The following is an 18961-nucleotide window of genomic DNA, read 5'->3' as shown; positions in this document are numbered from 1 at the left end:
TGAGGATTTAGGACAGGGCGGGCACCCATTTGGGCACCTGAAGGAGCGGGAGGTGAGGACTAGGCACAGAGGTGGACTCTTTATTCAAGGATTAAAAATTGGGGGGAAAGTGAGCATTTTGTTTTGGAATCCGTGCTGGGAGTTTGGGGTGCTATCAAGACACCCAATTCTGGGATTCGGGTGGAGAGATGAAGATTTAGGGTAAGTGGAGACCTGATTTGGGGTGAGGTTTGAGAGAGGACAAGGACTTCTTACTGACGGTCCTGAAGGGAAGGCCTTGGGGTGGAGCTGGGACCTCCTTTGTGGGGCTAAAGGACTGGGGTACCACAGGTGGGTGAGCATGGGGGTGAGCCTGCCTGCCCCCGGGCTGGGAGCCTGGGTGAGCCCGGAAGGATTTGGTAGGAGCTGCAAGTCCTGCTAATGCCAGGGCCCGGATGGAGGTGCAGGTTTTGAGGGGGCTGCTAAGAAGAAAGGGTTTAGATTGGTTAATGTGAACCCCGGATTCTAGCTCTGGGTGGGAGTGACCTCCTCCTCCGCTGTGGGGTAGGACAGAACGGCCCAGCTCCTGGTCCAGGGCTCCACCCCCCGCTGGCCAATCCGCGCTCAGTGAAAACTTTCCCAACTCCCCCTCCAGCTGTCAGTTCTCCCCCTTCCTGCGAGCGCTGCCTGGCCCGGCGCTGGAGCGCAGGGCGCGGCCAGGGCGGGGTCTCGGGCCGTCTCCTGCAGATCCCGACTGCAGCCGACCTCCGCGGGTGACGCGCTGAGCCTGAGGAGTCGCCGCACCCCGCAGACGCCCTGTCCCGTTCCCCGCCTTGCGCACGGGCCGCGCTGGGATGGAGAGCCTCTGGGGCCTGGGCCAGCCGCGGGCCGGCCTCTGCCTGCTTCTGGCCACGCTGCTGCTTCTGCCCAGGACGCAGGCCGGTGAGCCGGAAGGGAGACCATAGTACTTGGGTGCAGGACCCAGAGAGACCCCAAAGACCGGGCAGAGTAGGGCATGGGGGCGAGTGCAGGGGACATGAGCATTGCGTGTGAGCACGATGAGGTGTGGGACACAAGTGTCTGACTCTGGGTGATTCGTGGGTGTGACAGCTGGAGGCGGGGGTTGTCCTGGGAGGCGTATGACTGTTTCCTGGCGGGTGGATGAAAATGAATGCAGTTTCTAGGTGTGTGTGTGTGTGTGTGTGTGTGTGAGAGAGAGAGAGAGAGAGAGAGAGAGAGAGAGAGAGAGAGAGAGAGAGAGAAAGCGTGCGCACCGGTTTGGAGTGAGAGCGTGTGTGTGTGTGTGTGTGTGTGTGTGTGTGCGCGCGCGCGCGCCCCTAGATGTGGAGGTTGACCTTGACTGGTTGATTGGATGGTAGGGTGGTCCCCAGGAGGGTGTGTATTGCCAGATACGAGTGTGCAGTGTTGTGTCTGGGGCTGATTTGGGAAGTGATTGTGTGTTTGCTCCAGGTATGGTTGTGTGTCTCTGGGTGACCCCGGAGGGCTGTAGTTGTGCTTTGGGGGTCCAAGTCGTTGCCCATGAGGACATGAGTTCTGAGATTAATAGTGAGTAGGGGTTAGCATGGGAGCAGGCTATTCGGGGCGCCACAGTTCCCTTTACGCGTCCCCAAGTGGCTTCATCTCATTCTCCTTCTTCCTTTGCTCCAAATGGGCGCGTGCTTCCCTTTCTCCCCAACCCCTCGACCCTCCCCCACCCCGCGCTCCCTAGAGCCAACATCAGCACCATGGACAGGGCCTCGGGAGGGCTGCGGCGAGGGGCAAGGCGGGCGGGGCGCAGGGCGGGGTGGGGCGGAGTGCGGGTGGGGGCCGGCGGGGAAGTTGTTCCCCACCCCAGCTGCGCGAGCCTGGGGTGTTTTTCCCTAGGAATTTCTCAGGGGCCCCCCAGGGGTCCCGGGGGCCCGCAGGACTGGTGAGTCAGCGCTGACGCACGCCCAGCTGTGCGCATCTGGCCAAGAGCCCTACCGCATTTCGGCCCGGTTAGGGGTGAGGGGTCAGGGGGGATGTAGTGGCTCCTGAAGTGATGGATTTTCAGGGATTTCCTGATCTGGGGGACTGGTGGCTAGGCCCTCCCGGAAATCCCTCCTTAAGGTGAATTCAGTCCTCGACATACCACACACCACACTTTCTCACTTTCTTTTAAGTCTAGGGAGGTGACTGACCATGTGGGTAATCCCCGATTGGCCTTTGCCCAATTCCCACGTCCGGACATCCACATGGTCGTGCAATCTCATGCATCCACTCAGAATATAAGCCTCCTGAGACACCAGGAATGGAAACACCGTGGCCCCGCCCAGGCAGCCCATCAACCACCCCACACATGGTCATTGCTTTGGCCCATCTCCTACATGTTTGAATTCTCACACTTACTTCCCCTGGCCTCCATACAAACATGGCCAACATTTACAACCAAACACCCACTCGCTGACTTGGTCAGATTCTCCCATGAACCATGTGGTAGTAGTCTCCTGGCTGTAGAACCACAACCCCATCACACGTCTGAGCCATCATGGTCACAGACTAACTTGCACAACCTGCAGGACAGCAGCTCACACGTGGATATCCACCCTTCAGCCATTCTCTTATCCATTCAGCCACCCACACTTGCACAATCTCCTGTGTGTACTTTTTTTCTCGCACACACTGACACCTCTTCTCTTCCACCTGAGTAGATCCCAACCATGTCCCAGTCTAGATCCTCCTGCCTGCCTCCCTCTGTAGCCTAGACCCCACCCAGTCTTTCCCTGGGGGACTTGACCAGTGCAGGGGGGAGGGTTATGTGTGTGCGGTGGGGGGGGTGGGGGGGTGGGGGAGAAGTGTGGGCTGGTCCTTGACAGACCCCCACCTCCTGGCCCTGCAGGCAGGACTCAATGCCTCTTGTGTGTCTCCTTGTCATGAGGCCAAGCATGGAAAGAAAGGGCAGTCAGTTTCCGAAAGGTCATTACAGAAGGGACACAAGATTGAAGCAGGCATCTTTTGGGTTAGATCCCAGGAAGGACTTTTGAAATGTGAATGAGCAGTTGCTGAGGGAGACCCCCTCGTACTGCATGGAGGCTGGGGTCTGGGGCAGGGGAGAGTCTCTGGGCAGGGTGAGGTGGTGGATGTCAGTCCTCCCTGGGCCCCAGGCTAAAGAAGGGGCAACCGAGATTGTTCCATGGGGGAGTGACCCTTGTGGTCAGCAGAGCCTGGGAGTCCAGATCTCAGTCCCAGGGGCCTGTAACTCAAATGCCTCTTAATGACAACCCAGCCACAAAACAAGCAATTAGGAGTGGGGGTTGGCAGGCAGGTTGGGGAGGCAGGGCAAGAGAGAGAGAGAGAGAGAGAGAGAGAGAGAGAGAGAGAGAAAGAGAGAGAGAGAGGAGATTTACATGCCGAACTATAGAGATAAAAAAGCACAGAGTTAGAGACCTGCAGATAGACAGAGATGGAAAGAACCAAACAACCAAGGTGCCGAGAGAGCAAGGGAGGGATGATTCAGAGTGGGATGCAGAGGACTGGGAAGATGGCACAGAAGGTGGGATCGAGAGAAAGAAAGAGAGAGAAGGAGAAGGAGGCTGCATCAGGAGGGAACAGGGGCTGGGATGAGGCTCTGGAGTTTGGAGAGTGAGTGTTCGCCCCAGGAGGAGCTGGGATGAGGGTCTTCGTCTAAGCCCCTGTCCTCCCCATGTCTGGCCCCTACCCAGCTCCCAACAATGAGTTCAGCAGAGCTGCCCCTGGGGGGTGAGGTCATGGCAGACTCAGCAGAATTTAGCTCCTGCCAAGAGGCTGGGTCAGGGGGTTAGTGGGACAGTCTGCAGAGGGTGGAGGGGATGTGATCAGGCAGGGGCTTTGGGCCCAGGGGAAGCCCCCACCCACCCCTGCCCAGGCCATGTGGTTTCATTTAACACTGGCCTGGCTGCCTCGGGTGGGGCTGGGAGGATGGCCTGGATTCGGATAGGGTTGGGCCAGACTGATCTATTCCTCTGCTGGGATGAGAGAGGGGGGAGGTTATCAGAGAGAGGTGATCAGAAGGAGGAGGTCAAAGTGATAGAACTGGGAGGTCACAGGTCAGATGGAAGAGACTGGGAAAGGCCAAGGGATAGGGTCAGTGGGTAATCAGAGGGAGAAGGCCAGAGGAAGGAATAGGAGAGAAGCCAGACGAGGGAGGTCAGATGGGAAAGTCAGAGGGAGGAGGTGAGAACGGGGAGCCCAAGAGAGAGGGGAGCAGGGATGGGCAGAGGAAGGAGACTCACAGTGGCGGGAGTTACAGGAAAGAGGTCATGGGCGATGGTGACCAAGGAGAAGGTCAGAAGGAAGTCAGGGTAGGTGATGGGCAGAGGAAGGGGGTCATGGGGGACGGTGGTCAAAGGGCCATGTTCAGAGCAGCTGGGGGGCCAGGAGGAGGTCAGAGGGAGCAGGCAGGAGCAGAACGTACATGAGCCCCTCCTTCCCGTGTGGTTCCCCTGGCGAGGGGACTCCAGGCATGGGAAGTCATCCCAGGAGCTGGTGCGGGGGAGTGGAGAGAAGGGGACAGTTTGGCTCTGGGGCTCAGGCCAGGAAGCTTTGATTCATCCCAGAACTAGGTCAGCTTTTTTTCTCACCAAAAACCAAGGGGGAAAAAAACCCTGGAGTCAACAGACTGCTCCAGGCGGAACATCTGTGCGGCGGAGAGGGGGGGCGTTGCTGGTCCCAGGCCGCCTGCTTCTTCCAGAGCCATAAACACACTTGGGGTGGGGGGAGGAGGGGTCCCCAAACTTGAGCCCCTATCATGGAGTCCTGGGCTTGTTCTCACTGCTCTCCGCACCCTGGCTTCTCTCTGCAGCTGATCCTGTGGATGTGCTGAAGGCCCTGGGCATGCGTGGGGGCCAGGCTGGGGTCCCTGAAGGACCTGGCTTCTGCCCCCAAAGGGCTCCAGAGGGTGACCGAGCATTCAGAGTGGGCAGGGCCAGCAAGCTCAGCATCCCTACACGGGAGCTGTTCCCAGGTGAGTGCGGGCTCCTGGGTGTCCTCACTGGGGGGCGTGGAGCCCTCTAAGCCTCCTGAACTGCCCACTCCTTCTGTCCATCCAGATGGACACTTTCCCGCAAACTTCTCCATGTTGATGACTCTGAGGGCCCAGCAGGCCAATCAGTCTGTCCTTCTATCTATTTATGACGAGAGGGGTGGCCGGCAGCTGGGTCTGGCACTGGGGCCAGGTCTGGCCCTCCTAGGTGATTCCTTCGACCCCCTGCCCCAGCAGGTCAACCTCGTGGATGGCCAGTGAGTATCGGAGGAGGGGTAGGGTCCAGGGAGGGTGAGGTGAGCAGTACCAGCACCGAGACCCTTCCCTTACAGATGGCACCGTGTGGCGGTCAGCATAGATGGAGACACAGTGACCCTGGTAGTGGACTGTGAATCTCAGCCCCCTGTGTCGGGCCAGAAGCCTCGATTCCTCAGCACAGCTGGACTCACTGTTCTGGGGACCCAGGACATCAGGGAGGAGACTTTTGAGGTAGAGGGTTCCGTGCTAAGGGAAACCGAGGCACGGGTGACAAACCTGGAGAAGGAATTGGAGAAGGGAAATGCCCAGCCTCGGCCCAGCCCAGGGGATGGGAGAAGCAAGTGCAAGGCTTGGCCATCGTGGGTGGTCATTTGCAAATGGATCACACAGAGCCACAGACAGTGGGTCATGCTGTGCTGCATGCTTGTCTGTCGGGGGAGCTTTCACTTGGGACGTGTGATGGAGACTGATCTGAGACGGGGTGGGTGACTGCTGTGTGCCATTGTGAGATGTGTGTCACCTCCAGGAGGCCAGGGACCTCATCTATCTCGTGCCCTTCCTGGAAGGGTCTGCACAGGGTAGCATCTCATCATGTGCCTGCGTCAAGGGACCAATGCACCTTCAGTGGGGCATCGTGGGTGTGGTTTGTGGGGTGATGTGATGAGGCACAGATAGCACCTGGGCTTCTCTGAGTTGCAAGGGTTTGCTGTGATGCGGCTGCCGTCCTTGTACCCAGGGTCTCTGGGAGGGGGGAAGCGCCAAGGCTGCATGCCAGGAGGTGGGGGACCGTGCCAAGGAATGGGTGAGTCAGCCTGTGTCCCTGTCCCCATCCCACCCTCTCCCAGGGAGACATCCAGGAGCTGCTGATAAGCCCAGACCCTCAAGCTGCCTTCCGGGCCTGTGAGCAGTACCTGCCTGGCTGTGACAACCTGGACCCCGTGACCACAGGGGTGAGTAAGGGACTGTGACCTCAGATCACAGCCTGAGCCGCCCCTGGCTCCAGGTGGCAGCAGGAGTGAATTCTAAAGCCCCAAAGATGGGGTTGAACAACCTCTGACCCCAAACAGACCCCAGGCAGGACTGGCCTTGGACTCAAGGCACATAATGGAGTGGTCCTTGACCCCAGGTCACCAGGTTGAGTGAGAACTAACAGGTCCTGCACCAGCATTGGTGACCTAGGTGACAGAGTAATAGCTTCTCCACTGGGGGACGCTCTAGACCTGACATGGACCCTCCTTCCAGGCCCCGCAGGGCGAGCCAGAGACCACCCCTCCTCGGCGCAAGGGCAAGGGGAAAGGGAAGAAGAAAGGGCGAGGCCGCAAGGGGAAGGGCAGGAAGAAGAAGGACAAGGAAGCCCCGACTCTGGGAGCACCTGCCGGCTCCCTGGAGAACCAGGTAAGGGGCCTGCACTTGTCACTTCGGCCTCTGCTGCCCGACTTCTGGCCTCCGATTCCCTCCTCTGGCCCTGGTTTGGAATCCAGGCTTAGACCTGAGCTCCCACTCCCCTTAGCTGACCGCCAGCTGATGACCATCTGGGGTGGGGTGACCCTGTCTTGTGGGCTTTCCTAGGCCTGCTCCCCAACCTCCAGTCCTGGGGGTCTCCTCCAGACTACCTGATTATTAGGGGGATTTGATGAGGGCTACTATTTAGGGGAGTCACTAGCTGGGGTGAATCATGACGGGTTCATTGATTAGTGTGTCATTTTGGGGGGGTGGGGTTCACTGACTGGGGTCATTGGTGAAGACTATTCCTTGGGGCAGTTCCTAATGGGGGTACTACTTGGCTTCCCTGATAGGGAGTGCTCGTCAGGAGGGTCACTAAAGAAAGTCAGTTGGGGGTCACTGTAGGAAGTCATTAATGGAGGTCATTGTTGATATTTTTGGCGTCCCTTGTTTAAGGTTAATGGTTAGGGGTCATTAGTTTGGGGGTTTTGTTGGGGGGTCACTAGAATGCATAGTGGGGTCACCCATTGGGGTCATAGTTGTAGGGGTGATTTTCAGGGGATCATGGATGGAGTCATAGTTTGGGATCTCTGATGGGTTATCAGGAATTAGTGTTCAGGATCCTTGGTTGGGGAGCATTAGTTGGGCAAGCACTCCATGTTGGAGGATCACTGGTTGAATCACATCTCAGTTCCAACCTTTCTGGCCCTTAACAGAGATACCATGAATAGTATGCCCCTTCCCAGCCACATCCTCAGCCCCAGCCCCTCACTTGGGCCCCCGACTGCCCTCTTCCTCTGCCTTGACCCAATTCTTGTGCAGCTGTTCAGGCCAGAAGGAGCTGGCTGACTGTGGCCTGGCTGGCTGACTGCTGAGTTCTGCCTTGGGAGAGGATATGTGGGATAGGCTTCCGGAGTCTGGCCCTGAGTCCTGGACCTTGACCTTGACCACTGAGCTCTGGAGCCAGCTTGGTTCTGCCTCGCAGGCCTCTGAACCTGGCTCAGCCCTGTTCCTCCTGTATGCAGGATGGCTCCCCCTGCTGGCCATCCTGGTCCAGGCCCCAGGGGCTGGCCTCCATGTTCTTTGGGAATCCTCCTGTGTCCCCCTCCCCAGAATGAGAGGTCCCTGAGGTCAAGGCCTGGCTCCTCCTTTGCTTCCCTTCTGTTTCAACCGGCCTGACCCCAGACCTGACACTTCCTCCATGCCTGCTCCAGACCTCTATGGATGTCCCCAAGATTGAGACGCCGGTTCCAAATCTGCCTCCAACTCCCACGCCTTTGGTCTTCACCACCACTGTGACTGTGGGAGGCAACGTCACCCTCCTGGAGGTCGGTGGGAAGTGGACGGTGCTGGAAGGGGTGGGCCCTGGGGTAGTGTTGGTGGCAGCAGACAATAAGGAGGCCAGGGACAAACTTTGACTGTCCCAATGTCCTCAGGGGGGACTGGATGCTGAAGGTGGAACCCAGCTAGAGACTCCAGAGCTTGGAGTAGAGAAGGAGGAAGAAGAAGGAAGCGGCCCCACCATGGGTCCCAAGTTCCGGGCAGCAGAACAGCCTTCACAGGCTGAGTTCCAGATCTTTCCTGTGAGTCTGGGGCCGTGGGGGTCTGGTTAGGTGCAGGGGAAGGGACTCCTATCTGGAGCCCCAGGGACCTCATTCTTTCTCTTGATTCTGTTTGTCTTGCTTTGAATGCCTTCCCACGACCCCAGTGCAGTGCAGACCCCAGGGCCTACAGTGTGACAGGGACTGTGTTAACAGATGACTCTGCGGGTAGGGTGAGGCACTGGGCTTTCAGACTAAGCGCATGAGAAACCCCTTGAAAGGGAACGTCTGACTTGGAGGTCTCAAAGCAATCTCCGCCTGCTCAATGGCACACGGACAGTAGGGGGAGCCAGAGAGGCAGAAGAAGCCTGTGGTCCAGGCAAGAGAGGAGCCAGATTTGGGATAGGCTCCATTTTGGCCTTGCTGCTGGAGTGGAGAAAGGTAGATATGCCAATGGGACTATTGAATAAGGGGTGTCCTCTAGCCTTGTGACAGGGGAGTGGAGAGTCAAGGCTCTCAGTCTTCATGTCTCGAATTGCCAACACCTGGGTGACATCCAATGGCCATGTTAAAAGGGGGATGGCTAGAAGATTCTGGAGTTCAGGGGAGACTGTCTAGGCTGGAGAGAAAGACTTGGGATGCCTCAGCAGAGAGATGGTATCTTTAACCAAGATACTGGAATGAAATTACCTAAGAAAAAAATGCAGACAGAGCTGGGGTCCCAGATTCTAGCCTTGGAGTTGGACAGAGGAAGGGGCAGAGTGGTTACCAGCCCTGCACCAAGTACTGTGTTCATCATTCATCTTTACGTGGGAGGGATGCAGCTGACTTTACAGGTGACCCAGTGATCTGTAACTGGCCAAAAGGGTTGAGTAAGTTCCCAGTGTCACTTCGTAAGAGGCAAGAGGCCAGTCCAAGTTAGGACACTCGGGAGTTTGTGCCCTTGACTTTGGTGCAGCTTTGTCAGGTTGACGGAGGAGACTGCTCGTCTCAGCCTATGCTCTGTGGGTGGGCCCTGTGTGTTTCGGGGACAGGGAGTGGGCTCACCTCTTTTTCCTCTCTTTCTCCTCTCCAGGGTGTGGGAGAGAAGGGTGCAAAAGGAGAACCTGCAGTGATAGAGCAGGTGAGGACCTGGGGCAGCAAGGGGCTGAGGGGGCCACTGGAACAGGGGTCACACACCTCTCTCTCTCTCCAGGGGCAAAAATTTGAGGGACCTCCAGGAGCCCCAGGACCCCGAGTGAGTACGGGCTTCACGGCCTTCTTGCTATCTTTGTAGCGGGGCTGTTCCAGTCCCCAAAGTGGGGTGTCGTGTTGCCTGATCATGTAGTGACCACTGGACATTGGAGGCACAAAGGACATGTCAAAACAAGGGTTGGGACACAAAATTGGGGGTTGATATGGATCACTATTGAATAGAGTAGCAGGAATGGCTCAGAGGTAGAGCAGAGGTCAGCCTGGGGTCAGGGGCCAGGAGGGTTGGAATTCAGCTTAGCTTTGCATTTCCGGTGACTTCTGTTTCTCCCTCCCCAACAGGGGGTGGTTGGCCCATCAGGCCCTCCTGGTCCCCCAGGATTCCCTGGGGACCGCGGCCTACCGGTAAGAGACTGTCTTCAGTGCGTGAGCTTTCAGGTTGGGAACCTGGTGGTTTGAATGTGGGTCTTAGGGGCTGGGCCTGGAGACGCCATCTGGAGTTGGTGATCTTCTGCTGATCTCTCTCTCCATCTGTGATAAAATTGGCCCTTCTTCTGCTTCTGGGGGCCAGTCCCCTGCTTTTCTCCCTGGGCCTCTGTTTCTGCATGTCTTCTGTCTGTCTCTCTCCCTATATCTTTGTCTCTGTCTCTCCACCTCTCTTCCCCCATCCTTCATCTTCTCTGTCTCCCTTTCTCTGTCTTTGTCTCTCTCTGTCTCTTCCTGCCTCCGTCCATCTTTCTCTGGTGCCCTCTCTTAGGGCCCTGCTGGCCTCCCGGGAATTCCTGGCATTGATGGGATCCGGGGCCCACCGGGCACTGTCATCATGATGCCGGTAAGGAGATGGGGTGGCACAGCCTTGGGGAGGAGATCCCTGACCACAGAGGAGGCCTCTGCTCGGAACTGCCCTCACCATCATTGCTCCTTAGTTCCAGTTCGCGAGCAGCTCCCTCAAAGGACCCCCAGTGTCCTTCCAGCAGGCCCAGGCTCAGGCGGTACTGCAACAGACTCAGGTGAGTGGGATGGGGGAGTGTTCATGGGAGAGATGGCAGAAATGAGGGATAATGAAGGTCTGGCCAGGAAACAGGGTGGCAGTGTCTGTTTCCTGAGATGCATGTCTTGGTTTGTCTTCTGTTGCTATAACAAAATACCCGAGACTGGGTAATTTGTAAAGAAGTGTATTGGGGTCATGGGTTCTGGAGGTTGGGAAATCCAAGAATATGGTGTTGGCACCTGCTCAGCATCTGGTGGGGACCTTCTTGCTGTGTTATAACGCAGCAGAGGGCATCACACGGCAGGACAGAACAAGTGTGCCTAGCTAGGGCCTCTTCCTCTCCTTATAAAGCCACTAATGTAATTATGCAGTTCCACAATCATGACCTCATTTACTCCCAATCACATCTCAAAGGCCCCACCTCTAAATATCATTAGTATATAAATTGGGGATCAATTCTGACACATGAACTTCTGGGGGGCACGTTCAAACTGTAGTAGTGCCTCTGAGGGGATCTTGTTTGGGGGTCTTGGGGGGGAAACTCTTGGTTCTCTTGTCCTTTATCTCTCCAGCTGTCCATGAAAGGTCCCCCTGGCCCAGTGGGGCTCACTGGACGCCCAGGCCCTGTGGTGAGTAAGGGGTCTGCAGAGAAATGGGGCAACAGCCGTGGAGAGGGGTCACATTCTTCCAACCACTTACCCCGTCTCTCCTTCCCGAAGGGTCTCCCTGGATACCCAGGTCTGAAGGGAGAAGCAGGAGAAGTGGGGCCACAGGTGAGTCTAGAGGGGAAGGGTCTTCCCCCAAGGCCACAGGCTAAAGTGACCGCTGGGGAAACTATCACGGGGCCGGGGTTTGCAGTTACTGCCTTCCCTGGTCAGTGATTTAAAATAAGTCCTCCCTTCTTTTTATCCTTCCTTCCTTCTTCCATCTTTTCTTTTGCTTCTAGGGTCCCCGAGGACTGCAGGGGCCTCCTGGGCCACCTGGTCGAGAGGGCAAGATGGTGAGCACCTTCCCGGTCCCCAAGCTACCTTTTGCCCTTCCTTCATTACCCAACAGGCACCGGGGCTCTGTGCCTCCAGGGTCCGCTGGTGTCCCTGAGGCTGGCAATGGAAGCTCTCCTGAGCGTGGGGCTCAGGAGTCGGGCCAAGGTCGTAGAGTCAGGGAGGACGTTGGGACAGGAGTAACCCTCCACCCGAGGTCTAAAGTGGAACCAGGAAACTGGCAGGGAAGAGCGTTCCGGGCAGAAGGAACAGCATGTGTGAAAGAAAAGACCAGCACCCTGGAGGAACTGATCAACACGACAGTTCCGGGTGGCGACTGAGGCCGGGAGGACCACGGCAGGGCCATCATGGAGGCTGCAATGGGAATGCTCAATGTTGACGATGATGGTGACTTGGGCTAGAATTAGGGGGCTGGGGATAAGGAGTTATGGCTGGATTTGAGATTGAAATTGGTACAAAAGAAGACCCCAGCCAAGAGTCCAGAAATGATGGCAGATCTCTTGATGATGATGATGAGAATGTGGTCGAGTTCCTAATTTGGGGACGGGGTCCGGGGGGGGGTTTATCCCTGACACTTGGGCTCACTTTCCTCCTAGGGCCGCCCTGGAGCAGATGGGGCCCGTGGTCTCCCGGGAGACACAGGACCTAAGGTAGGCCCCAGGGTCGGGTCGGGAGGCGGGCGCTGTCAGGATCAAGGACCCAGGCTCAGCTGGGGTTTCTTTGGACAGGGCGATCGGGGCTTTGATGGCCTGCCAGGGCTGCCTGGTGAGAAGGGCCAAAGGGTGAGTGTGTGAGTCTCCCCACAGCCAAGCCCCCTTCCCAACATTTCTGCTCTCCTTTCCTTCCTGAGCACCAGAGCCTTGACCTGGTGCCTGAGTCCTCACGCCTCATGCCCCACCTCCTTTCCTGGGGGGGGGTCTCCCCTGCATTATTCCACCCTCCCCTCTGTCCCCCCCTCCAGGGTGACTTTGGCCGTGTGGGACAACCTGGCCCCCCAGGGGAGGATGGTGAGAAGGTAAGTTTGGAGGGTGCTTGGAGGAGAGTCTGGGTGATGATGGGCAAGGAGGAGGGCCTTTGAGAGCTGGGTGGGGAATGGGCTCTGTCCTGGAGCATCAGGGAGCCCTGGGGTGGGGGTGGGGGTGGGGGCATCTCAAGGGGAGCAGGAGGTGGACTTGGGTGGACACACCTAGACCTGGAGTCAGGAGCCTGGGGAGAATCCATGCCCTCAGACTGTGGGATCCCAGGGATCTCAGTAAAACCTAGATCCCTGGAGCTGACCCCCTGGGGCTGCCCAGATGAGGGGAGATGCTGTTCCAGAGTTGGGCTTCCCCCTCTCCAAATAACGGCCTTTCCCACAGGGAGCAGAGGGACCCCCAGGGCCCACTGGCCAGGCTGGAGAGCCAGTAAGTATCAGGGAGCCCTGACCCCGCTTGCTTGGTGCAGGGGAGAGAGTGGGAAGTCCTAGGGCCCCCGGATTCCTGCCCACACCCCTGAACTCCCAGGACCGCAGGGTGGTGCTGGGGTAATACTGCTCTTTCTTTCAGGGACCCCGTGGACTGATTGGCCCCAGGGGCTCCCCCGGCCCCCTGGGACGCCCGGTGAGAATGTCATCGCTCCTGGCGTCCCTGCCTTTTCTTACCTGTCCCCCTGTGCATGTCCGTTTCCGTGGCCTGGTAGCTCTGTCTGCTTTTCCTTTCTGCCTGTACCTCTCAGTGTCTTCCTCTCAGGCGCCTGGCTTGTCCCCAGTCCTGGTCTCACATCCTCTCTTTCTCCAGGGTGTCACCGGAAGTGATGGCGCTCCGGGTGCCAAAGGCAATGTGGTAAGTGTCCTGCCATCTGAGCCTTGGCCCTTTCCACTCCCTGAACTCATAATCGTCATATCCTTGTCTGCCCCTGTGACCCCTCATGTCCGCCTTGCTGACCCTCAAGGCCATGACCCGGTGTCAGTGAGCCCTCATTCTCTCCACAGGGTCCTCCAGGAGAACCAGGTCCTCCAGGACAGCAGGGGAACCATGGGTCCCAGGTTGGAATTTAGACCTCGGACATCTCCCAGCCTCCCAGCCTCCCCAGCCTCCCCAGCCTCCACAGCCTCTGCACTCACTGCTTTGTTCTCAAGCCTCACCCCCTCCCTTTATGTTTCTAGGGAATTCCCGGCCCCCAGGGGCCCATCGGCATTCCTGGGGAGAAGGTGAGTGACCACTCTACCCGTCGCCACCTCCTCATGTCATTCTCCGCCAACTCTGTGGCCAGGAAAATCCTTGCACCAGGGCCCCTCTGTCAGCCGGGGCTAGTGATGAAAGGCCAAATTCCCTAACTCAGCCGAGAGGTACAAAGTATCATTGTGGGGAAAGCCGCTGTGAGGAACAGGAAACCACCAAGGCCAGACCACATAAGGGGGCATTGTGAGGATACAGAGGACCCCACAGAAGCATTAAACAGAGGGGGTTTCTGAGACGCACAGGCATAGTAGCCCCTTCCCAGGGCCCGCGTTCTTCTCCTTGTTTCTGTGCACATCTGTGCCCATGTCCCCTGGCAGACAGGCTGCTTTCTGCACATGTCTGTTTGTCCCCACCCCCTGCCAACTGCTATTTCTGCACAATCCTCAGCTGTGGTGTGACCATTTCTGGCTCCAGCTCCCCATGACCTTAGATCTCCACCTAAAGCCATGCCATCCATCATGGTTCTGTCTCTTGCCTCTCAATTTCTGAAGAGAAGTGGATTGGCTCAGATGGGCCCAGTGGTCCGTCTTTGGACCTGGTAAATGCTTGCAGGACCAGGAGGTTACCTCATGCCTGCCTAGACCCACCCTTCTGCAGATGGAGCTCGGGGTGGGGGACACTTTTAAAGAAAGGGGTGTGGCTGGGAAAACCGCCACCCTATCCCACAGCATCTCTTACACGGTTGTTTTGTTTTGTGCTCAGCTTGGAACCTAGGCCTCCTACAGGCTAAGCAAATATTCTTTGAACTCTGGGCTCCATCCCTAGCTTCTCCCGCTGGTTTACATCCCTTCTCTCTAGGCTCTCAGGGGAGGAGGATTTTCTTTTTCTTTTTTAAATATGTAAATATATATATATATATATATATATATATATATATATATATATATATATATATATATAGCCACACCTGGCCTTGAACTTACAATCCTCCTGCCTCAGCCTCTGGAGTAGCTGGGATTACACATGCATCACCGCAGCTGGCTAGATGAGGAGGACTTCCCATACTCAAGGAGAGCAAGGGGCTCACCCAGGACCAGCCAGCAAGTTTGGGCAGAGTTGGGGTAGATTTCCTGGCCAGAGGCACCACTTTTTTGCTAACTTGGAGGCAGCTGCCTGTCTGCATAGAAAAACCCTGCTGCAGGACTCTGGGCCCTGCTCCCTGTCTCCCTTTACTATTGGTCTTCTTTCAGGGTCCCCCTGGAAATCCAGGAATTCCAGGCCTCCCAGGAGCTGATGGCCCTCCGGTGAGAATCAGGGGCTGGGACAGGGAGGAAGGATAAGGGACAGGCTGGCAAATTTTGGTCTTTGATGACTTAGCGTGTTTCTTCCTCAGGGTCACCCAGGCCATGAGGGTCCCACAGGAGAGAAAGGGGCCCAGGTGAGTGGCCAGGAGGAGGCTGGTTTGGGGGAGGAGGGTTGACAGACAGGGCCAGGAGTCTGGGGCCAGTGAGGAGAGCCATGGCACTGGACACACAGTGCGGGTGGAACAGGGTGACATTGGCCTTCTCTTCCTCTCAGGGTCCCCCAGGATCGGCAGGCCCTCCAGGCTATCCAGGAGGCCGGGGTGTGAAGGTAGGTGAAACTTCTGGCTGTGCCTAGAGAGGCATCAATGGGCCAGGCATGATGGAGTAGGAACGGGGTTTGGATCTGAGCATTCCGTAAGCCCAGTGATGTCGAGGTACAGTTACATACACAGGAGTCTCTTTTATCCACTGTTTTCCTTTCCAAGATTCTGGTACTCATGGTCAACCTCAGTCTGAAACTATTAAGTAGAAAATTCCAGAAAGAAACAACCTAGTTTTAAATTGCATGCCATTCTGAGGAGTGTGGTGAAATGGTGAGCCATTCTGCTTTCTCTCTCCCAGTATGGGAATTGTCCCTTTATGCAGAGTATCCACGCAGTATAAACTACCTCCTCATTTGTCACTTAGTAGCTGTCTTGGCTGTCAGATTGGCTTTCACAGTATCACAGTGCATTTGTTCAAGTAACCCTTATTTCACTTAATAATGGCCCCAGAGTGCAAGAGTATTCACGCTGGCATTTCACATATGCCAATGAGAAGCTGTAAAGTGCTTTCTTTAATTGAAAAGGTGAAAGTACAATGAGATATGTTTGGGGGCGTATATTGTTATAATTGCTATAAAATGATTAATTATAACAGTTTATCATTATAATTGTTCTCTTTTATTATTAGTCACTGTTGTTAATATCTTTGTGTGACTAATTTACAAGTCAAATTTTATTATAGGTATGTACACAGAGAGGGGGAAGAAAAACATAATATATGCAGGGCTCAGTCCTTTCTGTGGTTTCCAGCAACCGCTGGGGCCCTTGGGTGAATGCCTTGTAGATAAAGAGGAACAACTGTGGTTGTGCCTGTGTTGTAGCTGAATCTAGTTACATTGCAGCCCAGGCCAGAGAACAATTGTAGCCAAGTTTAGTTATATTGTGGTCAAGTTAATTACCCTGGGGCTGGAGCTAGTCATGCTATTTCCAAACACAGTTGCATTGTATCCAAGTGTAAGTTCATGGTAGCCTCTGAGCTCACAGCTCTGTTGCAGCCAGATGCAATTCCCAGAGTTGCAGGGAGCTGGCCTCCCGGCTTGCACGGAGCCCTCTCTCTGTCACCAAGCATGGCCTCCTCACCGCCAGCACAATGGGGAACATTCCTCTGCCTTCAGAATGAGCCCGGAGTCTGGAATGTTCATCTTCCTCCTGCCAGAAGGAGCTGTGGACACAGTGTCCCTGGGAAATGGGAATCAATTTACTTGGAGATCTCGCCTTCCCTGTGCACCCCACGTGGAAGGCCTTGGGAGGCGGCCAGTGGCTGAGGGGGAGGGGGATGCACCCTGCAGGCTCTGGGGAGAGATCATTTCCTGCCCTCTTGTCCCAGCATCCTTCTGGTTGTTCCAGGGCAGGGGGCCGAGCCCAGGGCTCTCTGAAGCAGAGGAGCACCTGAGAGCTTCTTCTTTTGTTTTTCAGGGTACCTCTGGGAACCGGGGCCTCCAAGGAGAGAAGGGCGAGAGGGTGAGAGGGACGAGACCCTTGGAGGGGGGAGCCCCCATAATGGGGCCCTGGCTGTGTCTGTCCCCGAGGCCCTGCCTTCTGACCTCTGTCTCTCTCTCACCCAGGGAGAGGACGGTTTCCCTGGATTTAAGGGTGATGCGGGGCCCAAAGGTGATCGGGTAAGACAAGCTCCTGATGAGGGGTTGGGTGGGTCTGGGGGGCTTTGGGCTTTGGGGAGACAGAGGGGGTGAGCTGGGGCTAAGGTGGGGCTTGAGGGGCAGGAAAAGCAAAAGTCTAATTCAGTGCCTCTTCTTTCTGTTCCAGGGGCACCCAGGACCACCAGGTCCCCGGGGAGAGGATGGTCCGGAGGGGCCAAAGGGGCCAGAGGGTCTGGAGGGAGAGGAGGGCCCCCCAGGGGCAGCGGGGGAGAAGGTGAATAAATGTTGGTCCCTTTCCGTTCTCTCTCCCCAGTCCTTTGCTACTGTCCCCTATTGCTAGATAAGCACTCCACCCTGCCACACCCCCAGCCTGTGCTCTTTGATCTCTGACCACAGGATGTTTCTACCTCATGTCACCCCCTTGGTTCCACAGCTTAGCATCTGAGCAGGCCCACACAAATCTTATTCCAGACCCACAGTCACCACGTGCAATAGGCATCGATCCCCGCTTTTACAGGTGAGGAATTTGACCTCTGTCCTGAACTCTCTCTGCAGGGCAAGCTTGGGGTGCCAGGTCTCCCAGGTTACCCAGGACGCCCAGGACCTAAGGTAAGAAGCCAGGGAGCTGGGGGTTGGGAGGATCAGGGGTCAGGGACTAATATAAGGGGGGCCCAGGTTGTGGTCTGAGTGATGGGCTGTCGACCTCATGAGCCACTGAGAGAGTATAAAACATTGGCTTTGGCATCAAATGGAGTTAGGATCAAATGCTCACTCCTTATCAGCTATATAACCTTAACCAAATATTTTGAGCCCATTTTTTCAGCTGCAAAATAGAGAGATACCAGTAGTATTATCCTCATCAATTTGATGATGATAAAACTATGTGATCCTTATTTGTGTAATCAGAGTTGGCTCATCAGCCAAGTTCATGAAGGGGGATGTATGAGTCTGTCTTCTGTGGCTGTAACAAAACACTTGAAGCTTGGTACTTTGTAAAGCAAAGAGGTTTAGCTCACAGTTTTGGAGGCTGCAAGTCCAAGATCAGTTGGCCCCATTGGTTTAGCCTTTGGTGAGGGCTTTCCTGGCTATATCCCTTCCTGGTATATGGCATCATGGCAGGAATGCATGCAAGAGGAAGAGATGCCATGGCAAGACAGGAACCCAGAGAGAGAGACAGAGAGAGAGAGAGGGGCAGGTGAGGGGCCAGTCTTACTCTTTTATAACAACCCTCTTGTGGGAACTAGCTGGGCTCCCAAGAGAACTGCATTAATCCTTTCCCATTAATCCCAGTAACATAAAGACCTCCCTCTAGGCCCCACCTCTTAAAGAATCCACCACCTCACTATGACCACACTGACCACAAAGCCTCTATCCCAGGAGCCCGTGGGGGACAGACCACATTCACCTCCCACAGGAGGTAATCATACATAATTCAGATATTACATATCTTGGATTTATTGGACCTGATAAAGTGTACTGATACAAAATGTACTTATATAAAAACATACGTTTCTTTGCCAACGTCTTGATGGATGAGCACACGAGGAGGTTTATCTTTCTGCCTGCACCACGCCTGTGTTACATCATGGGCGACTCATCCTTTCTATTTACATAAAGTACATCGGGATCTTAAAGACACTCCAAACAAATCTGAGTGCAGGGTTCTTGCAGAGTCTCCCATTTTCGCCCTCTGGAGCCGATGCGGAGATCTGACCGACACCTACTTACTGGGACAGCACCTAGTGTGTATGCCTGTGACTTTCCATCAGGGTGCGTCTTTTCCGCTCGACTCAGTTTTGACGGACATCCTTCTTTTCCTACGATAGCCCATCCGTTCTCACACATCTCTATCGAATTGCATGACCTGGGTGGCAAGCACAGGGGACCTAAAGGGGCTTGGGGGCAGATTCAAGACACCCCGATCACCTTAGAACTGAACCCCTGCAAGGGGAAGTTCGTGGGGATTCGAGAGCAGCATCGCAGCAGAGCCCAGTGGAGGTTTTACTGGCTGTTGAGCAATGTGTTTCCCAGGAGTCAGGACAGACGGTTAAGACCAGGTCAATAAAGTCATCATTAATAACAAGGGCAGGACTCCCGCCAGCCTCGCTCATGTCACCATCAAGCCTCGCTCATGTCACCATCAAGCCACACCTGCGATAAGTTTGTTTAGCTCC

At 55.7% G+C, this 18961-nt stretch overlaps 1 protein-coding gene across 2 annotated transcripts in view; it reads left to right on the top strand.

Moving 5' to 3' along the window:
* The first annotated feature begins 634 nt into the window (after positions 1-634).
* Positions 635-18961, top strand: part of COL5A3 (collagen type V alpha 3 chain) — a 36403-nt gene continuing 18076 nt past the window's right edge. Inside the window, exons 1-31 of one of the 2 annotated variants that reach the window (XM_081284578.1) lie at positions 635-921; positions 4799-4960; positions 5046-5235; positions 5311-5467; positions 6082-6186; positions 6479-6631; positions 7894-8007; positions 8116-8262; positions 9296-9343; positions 9416-9457; positions 9754-9816; positions 10169-10243; positions 10338-10421; positions 10975-11031; positions 11122-11175; positions 11349-11402; positions 12000-12053; positions 12132-12185; positions 12365-12418; positions 12762-12806; positions 12948-13001; positions 13179-13223; positions 13373-13426; positions 13547-13591; positions 14813-14866; positions 14956-15000; positions 15141-15194; positions 16606-16650; positions 16755-16808; positions 16954-17061; positions 17343-17396. In XM_081284578.1, the coding sequence (XP_081140704.1) occupies positions 834-921; positions 4799-4960; positions 5046-5235; positions 5311-5467; positions 6082-6186; positions 6479-6631; positions 7894-8007; positions 8116-8262; positions 9296-9343; positions 9416-9457; positions 9754-9816; positions 10169-10243; positions 10338-10421; positions 10975-11031; positions 11122-11175; positions 11349-11402; positions 12000-12053; positions 12132-12185; positions 12365-12418; positions 12762-12806; positions 12948-13001; positions 13179-13223; positions 13373-13426; positions 13547-13591; positions 14813-14866; positions 14956-15000; positions 15141-15194; positions 16606-16650; positions 16755-16808; positions 16954-17061; positions 17343-17396 (2412 nt within the window). In that variant the 5' untranslated portion in view covers positions 635-833. Of the gene's footprint in view, positions 922-4798; positions 4961-5045; positions 5236-5310; positions 5468-6081; positions 6187-6478; positions 6632-7893; positions 8008-8115; positions 8263-9295; positions 9458-9753; positions 9817-10168; positions 10244-10337; positions 10422-10974; positions 11032-11121; positions 11176-11348; positions 11403-11999; positions 12054-12131; positions 12186-12364; positions 12419-12761; positions 12807-12947; positions 13002-13178; positions 13224-13372; positions 13427-13546; positions 13592-14812; positions 14867-14955; positions 15001-15140; positions 15195-16605; positions 16651-16754; positions 16809-16953; positions 17062-17342; positions 17397-18961 lie in introns of both variants that reach the window. The other variant, XM_081284577.1, reaches the window with a different exon arrangement.

Source organism: Spermophilus citellus (assembly GCF_964194105.1).
Source record: "Spermophilus citellus genome assembly, chromosome: 3".
Taxonomy (NCBI): Eukaryota; Metazoa; Chordata; class Mammalia; order Rodentia; family Sciuridae; genus Spermophilus; species Spermophilus citellus.
Note: the sequence above shows the minus strand (reverse complement) of the source record. Positions and strands in the feature narration are given on the sequence as shown.